Here is a 12784-nt window from a genome sequence, read left to right as displayed (position 1 = left end):
CTTGTTCCACCTGCTGCAGCGCACCCGCCACCCCTTCCACTCCTGCCCTTCTCTTGAGCTGTGGTGTGCAGCGTTACACACTATTGTGGGCGGCAAACTGAGGGGAAATGGTTGGACAACAAGTTTGGGGGACATGGCATACAGTGAATCAGCGATCCCTGAGTGTGCGAGAACTTGAGGCCCCCTTTGCCATTGGGGTGGGGTGTTCATGAGAGAATAGTAATATTTGTGTATTCTCACAAACTTGTCTCCCTAATCTAAGGCAACAAAACGTAAATAGTATGTGGCAGGGAAGGACGAAATTAACAAGCATTGCAGCATTGTTCACTCTCTTGCGGCTATCAAGCATGGGACAGTGTTGGTGGGTTTCAAAACAGTGTTGGGGTTGGAAACTGAGTACGCCTTATACTTGTTGAAATGAACTCTTTTTCATTTGGTCTTGATGATACAAATTTCGTTTTTGGAATGGTTCTATCTATCTATTTGTGTGCATTATGGTATTGTCTTTACCATTGTTGTAGAACTTTTTTAAGGGTGCTTTCTTCTAGCATTGAGTTATTGAGTTAGGTTCATGAATCCATACTTCTGTGTGTTGAAGTGACTTTTTTGTCATTTAATCTTTATAACACAATTTTTGGAGTTGGTTCAATGGATGTATTTTTGTTTGGTAATTGAATGGATTTATCTTTTCATTTGTCCGCATTAAGGTGTTATCTTGACCATCACCAACTTTTGAGGTTGCTGTGCTCATTTCCTCTTTGACATAGTTGAGATGAGTTGAATCCATGAATTCATATCTTTACATATTAGAATGGCTTCTTTGTCGTTTGATTTGTACAATACAATTCTTTATTTTAAAGTATATTGGGACAATTTGAACTTCGTTTTTTTGGTTGCATTTTATAAAGCTTGAGTTTTTCTTGTGCTTTGCTTTAGAAAAGATGACCAATTTATTCTAAAATCAATTATAATTTTTGATTTTATTCCATATGTGTTACAAAGTTGCTAATTTTTATTATTAGTAATGTAATAGAAGTGTTGAATTTATGTTACAAAGAATTTACATACAATGATATTCAATTGATTTACAATGTCTTTAAATTGCAAACAACAACCAAAATGATATTTTTCATCACCCTTATTCTTAAAAATTGATAGCATCTTTACAAATGAGTTTCAACACAAACTATATATGGTATGTGATAATGTTTTTTTGCAATTTATAAAAAATCAAGTATTTATATTTTAAATTATATTTTTATTAGAATTAGAGAACATTCTATAAAAAAGAGGGTTTAACACTCTTATAAATCTACGTAGTCAAATTATTATAAATATTCATATTTGATTGTCGAAATAAAATCCTTCTATATCAATAAAATATTTATGAAAATAGAAGTAAAAATTGGAGTGGAGAATATTCTATTCCAACTTTAGCATGCAACCTTTAGTTGAGTTCATTTTTATTGTGTTTAACTTAGTATAGAATACAAAAGATAAGATACTAACATCAACCTTATATTGTTGCATTAATTTGAGAAAAATAAAAATCATGAAAAAAAATATAAACCTAGTTAAAAAAACAAAAGTAATGGATTTATTTCAATATTTTACAAAATAAAATGTCAAGTATTATACTATAAATTCATTCATCTTTCAAAAAATATCAATTAATTAATATAATATGATTATTTGTAGTTGGTGTTATATTCACAAAATTGGATGCTTTAGCTTATAGGTCTTTTAAAATATATTTGAATATGTATATGCTCTAAACATGTAATTAAATTTATTCTTTAGATTACTAACAAAATTAAGTTCTTTGAAAAATCTTATTATAATGTATCTAAATATTTAAGATATATTACAAATGATTTGGACAATTTTAATGAAAACATGATTTTATCATTAATTCAAAATAAGTTCCTATCACTTTATCTACAATGCTATTGCTAATAGTTAGATATGCTAAATAGATTTTGTATTCACTCTCATTTCATTGCAAATTTTGAGGATAAAATAGACTACACTATTTTCTATAATCTTCGAGTAAGTCTTGAGTATCTTCCTATATTTTCTTCTTCTATGCAAAAAAATTCACATAATTCTTAGAAGAAGAAGATAAACTTCTAAACATCCAATATTATTTCAATATCCAATATTTAGTTCTTTCTCAAAATTTGTATCATTCTAGTTGTATTCCTTATATTACTAAAATATTTTTTGCTTCTATAATATCAAAATCTAAAGGAATTAAAGAAATTTTAGTTTCAATTGGAAAGAATAGTAGAAATACTTTAGAATAAAGATTTATCTTGAAAGCTACTAGGCAATTCTATGCAAAACAATTCACATAATTCTTACTCAATAAACTCAATCAATTATTAGAATAACTATTGTAAAAATTGTTTTACTTCAAGCAATGTGGAATATTCTAAATGATATTTGATATATTTATGTAACACATAGAGGCAAAAAGCATCCTTTTACAGTATAAGAATTTGTATACAGAAAAATATTCTTTTATAATAATAAAATATGATACAGTTGATAATTTAATACTTTTAAATTATTCAAACTTTCTAAAAAAATAATAATGATATTTTAATATAATTCAGCCACATACATACAAGTATAAAAATAAATTATTATTTTCATTATTAATTTACAAATGAAATAGGTTCTAAAAGAATGAACTCAAGATTTTATTGAAGCAACTTTATTCAAATAATTCTAATATAGTAGAAACAATCATAAATTAAAGGCGATGTCATTACTGAAAATTAAGGCGCAACCCTCTAGATTACAAATTACTAAACAATGGGTCACCAAAAATCAAGAGTATCATTTTAAGTTTGTTATTAGGCCTAATATATTCTCTGTAGCTTACACATAATCTTTGCAATGTAAGTGTCCAAATGAAGTAAAATAGTGTACTGTGATAAATATTGCAATATACAATTCTGAAACTTATCTTATGTCTTAAACACATATTCAAGTACTTGAGATATATAGTTAATTTATCCCACTTAGTCAAACAATGCACTCTTCAGTTTACATAGCATATTGACTTGGATTGAGCAGATCCACATTCTCTTAAATCAAAAGTTTTCTATAAAGTTTTATAAGAGGGGTTCTTCTCAACAATTAAATATGTTATTGTCACAATACATATTATTTGCTTCAATTCTCTCAACCTTGTCTTTCAAGTGAAGAAAAAATATCGGTTTTTCTGAATCCATCCATGGTGTGGTAAAATATTTTTTCAATCTTATTGGTATATATTTTCTTACTGTTGGTCTGCCAAGTTGACTTAGTACTCATGAGATATGAATTTAGTTCAATGCACTGAACGCACTCAATAAATATTTCTGGGTTCTTCTTTTGTGACACAATTGCTCTACACAACGTTCAAAGCATGGTCATACTTCCTTTTGTGTTAACACACGATTTTTCCGTATTTCTGCTACAGATACCGTAAACCATTCACAAATAAACTCCAGCTACGAGTCAATCTGTTACAAGAACTGCCACACCCGGATAGACCAAGGAATGAAATAAATATAGCTGATTGTACTCCTCCCTAAAAACGACCCTTATGAAAAAAAAGTTGTAGCCAGCGATCATCACACAAGTATACGTAAAGAACCAATATTCATAACAAAACTAAACCAACGTTAGGACATCACTTCTAGTACTCAACAAAAAAAATATGAAAATTCATACTTCTCCCTAATCACTTCTTCAATTCATTCTTAAAATGACATGAGGATCAATAAAAGTCCACTGACGTCTAGCTTGTTGAAATCCTGAAAGATATCATTATGCACATCTGCGGTACACCTGATATTGCAACTATTTACAGTTTGAAACGAAGATCTCAAGCACATGGTAACACTCTACTCGACTGCCCATGGCTTCAGGACACTAAGAATTTCCATTATTGAAAAACAACCAAGTGCAGATCAAAGGCAGTACCAATATCAGGGTTTCAAAAATGAATCAACAATCAAGAAAACATTGAAAAATAAAGGTATAGATAAAATACACAAACAAAACAATCCAATTAGGTGGGACACAATAGCGTATAATCAAATGATAACTTCTTCCACATCCTTCTGGACTCTAATATTGGTAGCTTTCTTATGAATCAAAACGGATACTTCAATTATTATTTTTCTCTCTGTAGTAGGCAGAGTTGTTATCACCAAAGAAAAATCAGAATATATAATTGTTGAGGACAACCGACGCACAAGCATTGTGTATAAATATATCATAAAGAGGTCTTGGTGAAGGTATTTCTTTCTTCATTGTTCAAACTGTGCTACATGTTTAGTTTTGTTCTACTATCTCGCTGCTACTCTTTACAATTCAGCCCTCTGACACGTACCAATATAGCGCACTTTGACAACAAAAGCAACCCGGTAAGGTAAACAGTCTCCTGCGCCAAAACACACAATCACGTTCTCCAGCTCCGACGTTCGATGGCCAGAAATAGACGACCCATTTCAGATACGCATTTCAGCATATTTGCATTTAGTGTAAAAATAAAATAAATATACCCACATGCAGGGAAATAGAAATGAGGAGGATTCCAAGTGTTTTCACACAATTTGACCTAAAAATGGAATTTATATAAATGTTTTAGCTAAGTATTCTCTTGGACCCATTTCTGATATAAAAGCCAACCTAACTCCCATCTTAGCCTAAATTCCAATCAATCCAGTCAATGGTGGGTTACAAAACTGAGAGTCCAACTTTTGCAAAACCAAGAAGTGTGACACCTAATTATACTACCACCTAATTATGCATACCCATTTCCAATACAATGAATTTTATTTATTGCTAATCAATGTGAATGTCAATGGATTTCCAATCAATATGTTGGAAATGTTGGAAATGGGGTGGTCTAGCATAGCAAAGATCTAGCAAGAAACTAGCAAAGCGAGGAACTGAGGTTTCAGTGTAAAAAAAGATGAAGTAAACGATCAACAGATGGAGCCAGAACAAAGTTTTGTCTTTAGCTCCGTGAATTAACAAATTAGCGGAAGTAAAAATCCTGACCCAATTTCATGAAGCATCCCCACCATTCATTCATTATATAAATTTACACGAAAAGTAGCCCAAGACATTCTATGAACTTAAAATAAAGAATTTGAAGGAAGAGTACCACAGAATTTGCCTCATTAACATTCAAAAAACAAAACAAAGGATGTTTCACAGGCTGTTCTCTGAACGCCGTGATACACGGCAACACGACGTAAATTAACAATGCACTGCATCCACAAGTTGCTGCAACGCAATATAGCTATAAATCTCAAATGACCGAGATCATGTGAAAGTGAAAAACGATGTAAGTTACAGGTGCGAATAAAAACGTAGGATTTTAAACCACAGCAAAAGACCTGAGAAAGGGGCATCAAAGAGTTGATTTCAATGAAATTGCTTATCTGGTGCGACAAAGTTTAAAACCAATGACTTTTGATTCAAATGGGTCTATGAACGAGGAATCACATATGCTCATATACTCAGAAAAGAGGAAGAAACAAACCATGACAATGAGAGCTAAAAATAAAAGAGTAAGAGTAGCATGGGATTAAACAAGGACCGACATTCGGTATTGCCAAATTGCCAGACTGGAATACATTTCAACCTAGAACGCAAGGAAACATGAGTTCAAATTCACGAAAATGGACCAACGCGGAGCCATCCTATACCGAGGTAAAGAAGCTAAACTGAGAGCAGTCGAAGCCGGATTCATAATCATGTTACAATACAACCGTGACGAGGCTGCAAGTGTCATGATACTGATATAAATAGTAAAAAAATTAGCTTCGGCGCAAACATACTGCATCAGTACGTCCCCGTGCGAACGAAGCACAAACAGCTGCTGCACCTTAACTACATCATGTAATGTGATACTCGAACTCGCCCATTATCTGCGCACGAAAATAGCATCCAAGACTTTTAAGAGATATTTGAAATCCATTACAGCTAAAAATAAAAATATTAATTACAAGTTAATTGTCATGTTGCACGCCACTAATGCAATCACGGCTTCACTTTCGCAAGTTCATGTGGCAACCACCACGCATAATCTCATTACCATTACTCAACCCCCGCAGAATTTTCAACTATTACCAGGTCGTTCAGCAACCCATAACAATGGAGAGATACACATTGCAGTACCCGCATCATGTGACTAATGATGAGCCCCCACACAAGCCTCCTCAAAGGGCGTACTCGTTCCTCAATTTACAAGCATACTAGGATAACAACTGACTCGACATCTAGAAATGCACAGAAACGAAGATAGTTCACTTACATGTAGGTGACTGATAGTGCACTTCACCACACCCTACTTCTCAGATGAATTAGGACCCCTCTTCTTGCCGAATCCGACCACTGTCCCAGAAACACAACAAACTTCAGTCAACAAGAATTTCCATCTAATTTAGATAAGATTCACACAGCGGTAGAAATTGAATCTCGACCGAACACCTAACATCCTAAAACAAGTCACAAACCTGCAGTCACAAACCGACGGTTGTACTGCATCCTCTTGTGCGCGCGACCCTTAGGTTTCTTCTTCTTATCTTGCTTCGCAACCTTGGGTGTCTGACCACGCACCTTTCCGGCACGAGCCAAAGATCCGTGAACCTTACCTGCCCCATTCAGAAAACGAAACCATTAACCTCACACCTAACATTTCGCAGCCCTACCAATCTGTGCGAAGCCAAACCCTCAAAACAATGAAATTCTGCACACAGAGAGCGGAGTTGGGAGGCGTACTCATGGTGAGCAGACGTCAGATCGCAAGCGAAAACGCAGTGTGCGAGAGAATGTTAGCAATGAAGCCTCACTGACGACGAGCTCGAGTGTATGAAGCGATAGTCTCAGCTACTGCTGCCGCTAAAAACCCTAATTCAACCAACGAATGATAAAGAGAACGAAATAAACGAATGAAATACATTCAATTTGGATGTAACGATGATGAACAAGGCCCAGAACTCATTCATCCGGCGTAATCTAAAACTATGTTAATCAGTTTCATAAAACTAGTTTAAAACTAAAGTCGTAGTTTTATTTCATGCATATATGTAATTGTGCGTGGAAATTGGGGCAGTGTGTTATTAAAAAAAAAAAAAAAAAAAAAAAAAAAGGCCTTTTTCTTGTAAATGAGAGAAAGATAATTACTCCCACCTGATATCTTGTTATCTCAAACAGTATGATTGTTCATTAAGTACAATATAACTAAATTATAATTCTTACTTAATTTTAAAAAAAAACAGTTTTGATGGAAATATGAAACAGGGTTCCAATTTTAGTAAAAAAGGTCAGTTACCGTGGAATTTGAAATCCGACCAAGATTTCATTCATGAAAAAATTAATTTAATTTCTTAATGTCCTCAAAATATTAGAATAACTTCTTAGCATTATTTAAAAATGTCATACATACCAGACAACAAAAAATAAAATAAAATAAAAATAAAAAACAAGAATAAAAAATAAAAATGTTTAAATTAACAATATCATGTATTAAATTAATAATATTGTTTATTGACTTATGTCCATTTGCAAGTCAAAGCCTCATTTCCTAGAAACCCCCCCCCCTTCGAGATCAACCAATTACATACCAATGCCAGCCTTGTTTCCACGTGGAAAATACACCCACGTGGCATCCGGAGCACTCCACGTGTCTGCCATGTGGGACAGCCTCTTAAGGAACCCAGAGCAAGGACTTTCCTCCACATAAATAGAATAATTTTCATGAGCAAGAGCAAATAGAATGAACAAATATTTAGTTCAGATCGTAGGGAAACGAGAGCTTACATCCCATATTCGGGAGGAATCGGGACATGGAACAACCGCAGATTCGAGCTCATGCCGAAGAATATTTTTGATGGGAACTTAATGTTGCCAAATGGAATCCCGGAGTGGCACTATTTGGTAATGCGACCCTAGAGTCGGTGTAAAATTCATTAAAAGGTAGTCATAGAGTCATGCTGTATGGATTGAATACCATGTAAGGAAGTAGTTGGCTACACGGAGGCTGTGGCGAACGGTGTGATTTGCAAGGTACCTGCGATCATCCATGAGATTTGTCAAACACGTTTTAATTTTTCCCGATGTATCCAATATGATTCATTCGTGAAAACAGGTTTGCAGGTATTCGGATTGTGCCTCTTTTAATCTTGCATTGAGCTCTTCTATCAATCCATCCGACACAAAAAATTGAAAAGTCTCCGCTATATGTCGGAACTGCACCTCACCGCAAATATTGTGAAATTCTCTGTCAGGAGTCGTCACCAAGATCCACCTGCACAGGTGGCTTTTCACCCGCAAATGAGGTTGATGAGCACCGTGGTTGAGAATACAGTAGATTATGCGACGTATATGTGGACCGGGTACATAGCAACAACTGCTGCCGAAGACATGAAAAGGATTGCAAGAGAGAATGCATTTGAGAGTCATGCGCCTCAAATTGAGAAAGTATCCTTCTCGCCCTAATCAGACGCGAGTATCATCGCCATGTTGGCTCTTTTGTAAAATTTACACATTTTTCGTCATTACTACCTTGTCTAGAGCCAAACTCGATCGATTTCATTCTTTTTGATCGATTTCCAGTTTCCTAAACTGTCTTTGAGTCCCTGGGTGCGGTATTCATTTTCTTTCTATCCTATGCTACGCATAATAACTTGCTGAAGATGCGATCCGATTCTGTATAGCTTCTTGTTACGCCGCTTTGATCAACATCCAGGCAAGCAGTCTTCTTTCGAACGAGGCTATCCATCTTACAAATACATTTCCTCTCCCTCTTAGTGCATTACTTGATAATTTATAACAAAAGCTGTAATACATTTGCAAACTCTTCCAATGCGTTTTTCTAAAACTCTATCGACAACCTTATTAAAATAATTCGTCCCCCCGTCGTTCATGGAGGCAACCTTGCTGGTAAACTTACATGACGACGCAGTCCGGTAGAAGATCGAGCCAGATCTTGCAGCCATAACTGCTGCTTCTCGCCAAGTTCAGATTCTTGTGGTTCGACTCCGATACAACCTCTTCAACTTGCTATCCGCATGACCGACAACGAAGTTCCATTAAGCGAGACTTAACGCTCCGCCGAGTTCTCATCCTGAAAGTAGACTTACATTTGTGGCGGTTGGATTGTGGCAGGAGCCCGCATGGCTTAAAGCGCGCCGCATCAAGAGCAACTACATCCAAGACCGGCTGCTTGTAATACTGAAAAGAAGACTCGCAAGATCAGATCGTGCGGGATGTAAAGAACCTGTCATGTAGTAGTTTCGCATTACTTAATTGCTACGCGATTGCTAAAGTGTCACAAAACTCTTCTACATCCTAAACATTTTTAATTATTGCAGTTTCGCAAACATCAATAATTTAGAAATCGAGATTGAGTAGGCAACTGTTCAGATGTCCAGACATCCTGTGTATTCTCTCAACCTCTTTTCCCATTCATCTAGGATCTGCTTTCTCGCAGCTGCTGAGACTGTAGTGATATAAAGCTTTATATCACTAATCAGTCACTCCTCTACGCTTTGGTCCTTAAATTGCTGGATTGAGGTTTGAATTCCATGGTTTCCTTAACTGTTAGGTAGCAAGCATTTGTTACTCGATACTAGATGATGACGAATCCTGACAGGTGAGAAACACGCAACGTCGTTCTTGTATGAAATAAACTCAAATGACTGAAGAAAGGAATCAAATATGCTCGTTGTGGAAACGAATCACGACACAAATGAAAAAATTAGCTTGAAAAAATATTTGTTGCTTTTTCAAATTCAATACTTTAAGTACAATACCCAATTTTTAATCTTTCAAGAAATGAAGTGGCATTGTAAATATATATATATATATATATATATACACTCTTTAAAATAAACAAATAAATTATTAAATGTGATTGTGCATCTAGATGTGTTTCTTCTTACCTTGAGCTTATATTTTCTATCAAATATCTTTGTGTTTCTTTATTATCCTTGTACTAATGCATGGTAATAGTACAATTTGTTTGTGTTCTTCCAACATCAATAAAAAAAAACCATGCCACTTCTTCAATATCCCTGAGTTGACATATAATGGTAAATTTGTAGATTGTATTTTATTTTATTTCATCCACTACATAGTAAAAATCTATAAAAGCTGCTTCAATTTTGTTTTCTTCATATTTTAAGATATTTTTAATAAAACACTCTTTTTTTATATAATTACAACATATATTTATACAAATTTAGATATTAGAATCTCTTTCTTTGATTTGAAGTAAAATCCATATCTAATATCTTCTATACCAAGCTTGATATCATATGCTTCATATTGAGGTATTTTATAAAAAATATTTTTAAAATCTAAAATTTATTTTTTATTAGAAATAATAGATCTAAATTATTATTTTTTTATGCTTAACTAGTTGATTTAATACAAATTGTTATCACCTATATATATTGCATATAGAGCAAATTACATCCAATAAAAATAATATTAAATATTATTTTTTGTTACTTGGATTTTTGAGGTTATTAGCAAGCATGAGATACGACCTTCTGGGACTAAATTCAATATACACAATGATTGATAATAGCAAGGACTAATTTAATGCTTCAATAAAATTACACAGTCTCCAGTCTAACATTAACTTGACTTGTGGTGCTACTGCATTAGATCTGCTACATGTTGTGCAACTTCATTACTATCTACCAAGTGCTTTCTCCAATCCATAAATATCCCTTTGCCTTATTAAATACCTTCTTAATTTTAACTGCCCTGTAATGGTGGCTTATCACTTCACTTACTGCTTCTTTAAAAATTGTGCCATTAAAGTACTTTGGTAAGTATCATCTACATCAAGTAGAAGCTCTTCAAACATGTAACATCCTCATAGTAAAGTGCGGATACTTTGGGTGGATAACATTTTTATTTTATACATATTCCACAAATATTGTATATATTTCTATAGATAATCATCTTTTGCAAATATAAATCATACATATTGATTTTATTTTAATTTAGCCTCGATAATTCATAAGACTTTATTTACTTGTTATAGGAGGTACTATTTCTACATTTTGAAAGTTTTTACTTTTTATAGTTTTTCTTTTACATCCTCCATAATATTTCTAAATATTTATTAAATACCAATACCATCTTCGTCCTGCACTACTAAAGATAAAAATTATCTCTCTTAGATTATTTTTAGTGTAAAGCAAATCTTCATTGCTCTCAGCTCTATTTCTATAATAATTTTTTTAGATTAAGGAACCAAAATAACAATTTGATCTAATACTCAATTCCATTATAAGAGTATTTTTTTTATGTTTATATATATATATATATATATATATATAACATGGTATTGAAATAGAAGCACGTATACATACTCTTTAAACTTGTATCACACACTTGTTTTGTTAGTACGAACTACACTAAACTAGCTAAGTATAAAACAACATTGTTGTTATTGGATGTGGCTAAAATTATCTTCATCCCAAGCTAACATCAGGTGTATGGCATATTTTTTGAGATAAGTGCAAATAATTAAATACAAACAAATGGTTGCATTCATTGAGAAAGAAAAAAATAAAAAAATAAAAAAAATGAACACTTGAAATGTATGTTTTAAATAAATTGATAATATCAATGAATGTAAAAATCTGGTACTATTTGAAAAATAAATAAATAAATACATGAGTAAATAGATATAAATCATAGCAACTCATAATACAAAAGTTAAAAGATGGTAACAATAATCAACCTAGATTAGCTTAGAGATATTTAGATTAGTATGGTTGTGTTTTACATTTCAATTTACCTTATTTATTTTCCTATCTTAAGCATTTATTTAAATTCTACATATGAAATATTATATTTTTATTTATACAAAGCATGTTTTACCACTTTGGTACTACACATAATATTTCAATTTAAGCTTATAATACTTTTAATGCAATTATGCAACTTATTTCTAACACAATTATACATTTCTTTGAAATACCAATGCCACATTTTAACATTTGGATTTTTAGCAATAGTATAAAAAGTTAGATATACTTACAACATTCATAATATTTATGCAAAGTATCCTTTATATATGTAGATGATCTTAGGTAAATTGTGTATAATTTTATTAATAATAAATTTATATAATAATTAACTATGATATCTTTATAAATATGAATATGAATATGAATATGTTGCATGTGACACAAATAATCATGATATCCATGATATAGTTGTAAACATATTGCTATGTTTCTTTTATTGGAATTTCTTATTGTGTGTGATATTATAAGTATCCTTTTGGTATTCCAAGTTTTTTAAATCCTATACAATTTTAAGTTAATAAAATCAATCTCAATCTAAATATTAGATGACATGTTATTGAAAGCATAGATTGGCCAAAAGAAATGAAAGGTGCATCAAGTAATCTTGGTGATGGTTGTATATTATTTATCTTTGATTTTGTAACTATGTTCTACAATGAAACCTTTGAAATATTTTAAACATTGTTTTGCTTCAAATTTTCACAAATATACTAGAAAGAACACTCAAATCTTAATTCCTTCACATCTAGAATCCTCCTTATATTTTAGTTCTTGTTTTTTTTTCTTTTGTTGATTTATTGTAAAGAATTTTTTGTTTTGCAATAGATTTATAATATCTATTAATAAGGATATGCTTGAAAAGAAACATCTACCATTTCCTTCACCCTCAAAGAATGTTGTCATAATATTTGTTAATGGAAATTGATACCTTCCAACCC

General features: G+C 32.6%; 1 protein-coding gene and 1 long non-coding RNA gene across 2 annotated transcripts; one reads left to right on the top strand and one right to left on the bottom strand.

Moving 5' to 3' along the window:
* Nucleotides 1-5566: 5566 nt before the first annotated feature.
* LOC112295520 (small ribosomal subunit protein eS30z/eS30y/eS30x) lies at nt 5567-6840 on the bottom strand. Its single transcript, XM_024547249.3, has 4 exons — nt 6793-6840; nt 6528-6665; nt 6326-6405; nt 5567-5939 (listed from the first exon to the last, which is right to left on the bottom strand). Exons 1-3 carry the CDS (start codon nt 6794-6796, stop codon nt 6359-6361), a joined length of 189 nt encoding a protein of 62 aa, XP_024403017.1. The 5' UTR covers nt 6797-6840; the 3' UTR covers nt 5567-5939; nt 6326-6358.
* A 915-nt stretch (nt 6841-7755) lies between these two features.
* Nucleotides 7756-9380, top strand: LOC149989779 (uncharacterized). Its single transcript, XR_016501883.1, has 3 exons — nt 7756-8079; nt 8301-8493; nt 9181-9380. It is a non-coding gene; the product is annotated as an uncharacterized LOC149989779 (long non-coding RNA).
* Nucleotides 9381-12784: the final 3404 nt, after the last annotated feature.

This window comes from Physcomitrium patens, chromosome 2 (genome assembly GCF_059467195.1).
Source record: "Physcomitrium patens ecotype Gransden chromosome 2, ASM5946719v1, whole genome shotgun sequence".
In the NCBI taxonomy this organism is placed as follows: Eukaryota; Viridiplantae; Streptophyta; class Bryopsida; order Funariales; family Funariaceae; genus Physcomitrium; species Physcomitrium patens.
Note: the sequence above shows the minus strand (reverse complement) of the source record. Positions and strands in the feature narration are given on the sequence as shown.

What these genes read in the sequence shown, in the direction of transcription:
- LOC112295520 (XM_024547249.3), bottom strand. An exon ending in CCGTCGGTTTGTGACTGCAG is followed by an intron (nt 6,406 to 6,527) that starts GTTTGTGACTTG and finishes TTTCTGGGACAG; the next exon opens with TGGTCGGATTCGGCAAGAAG.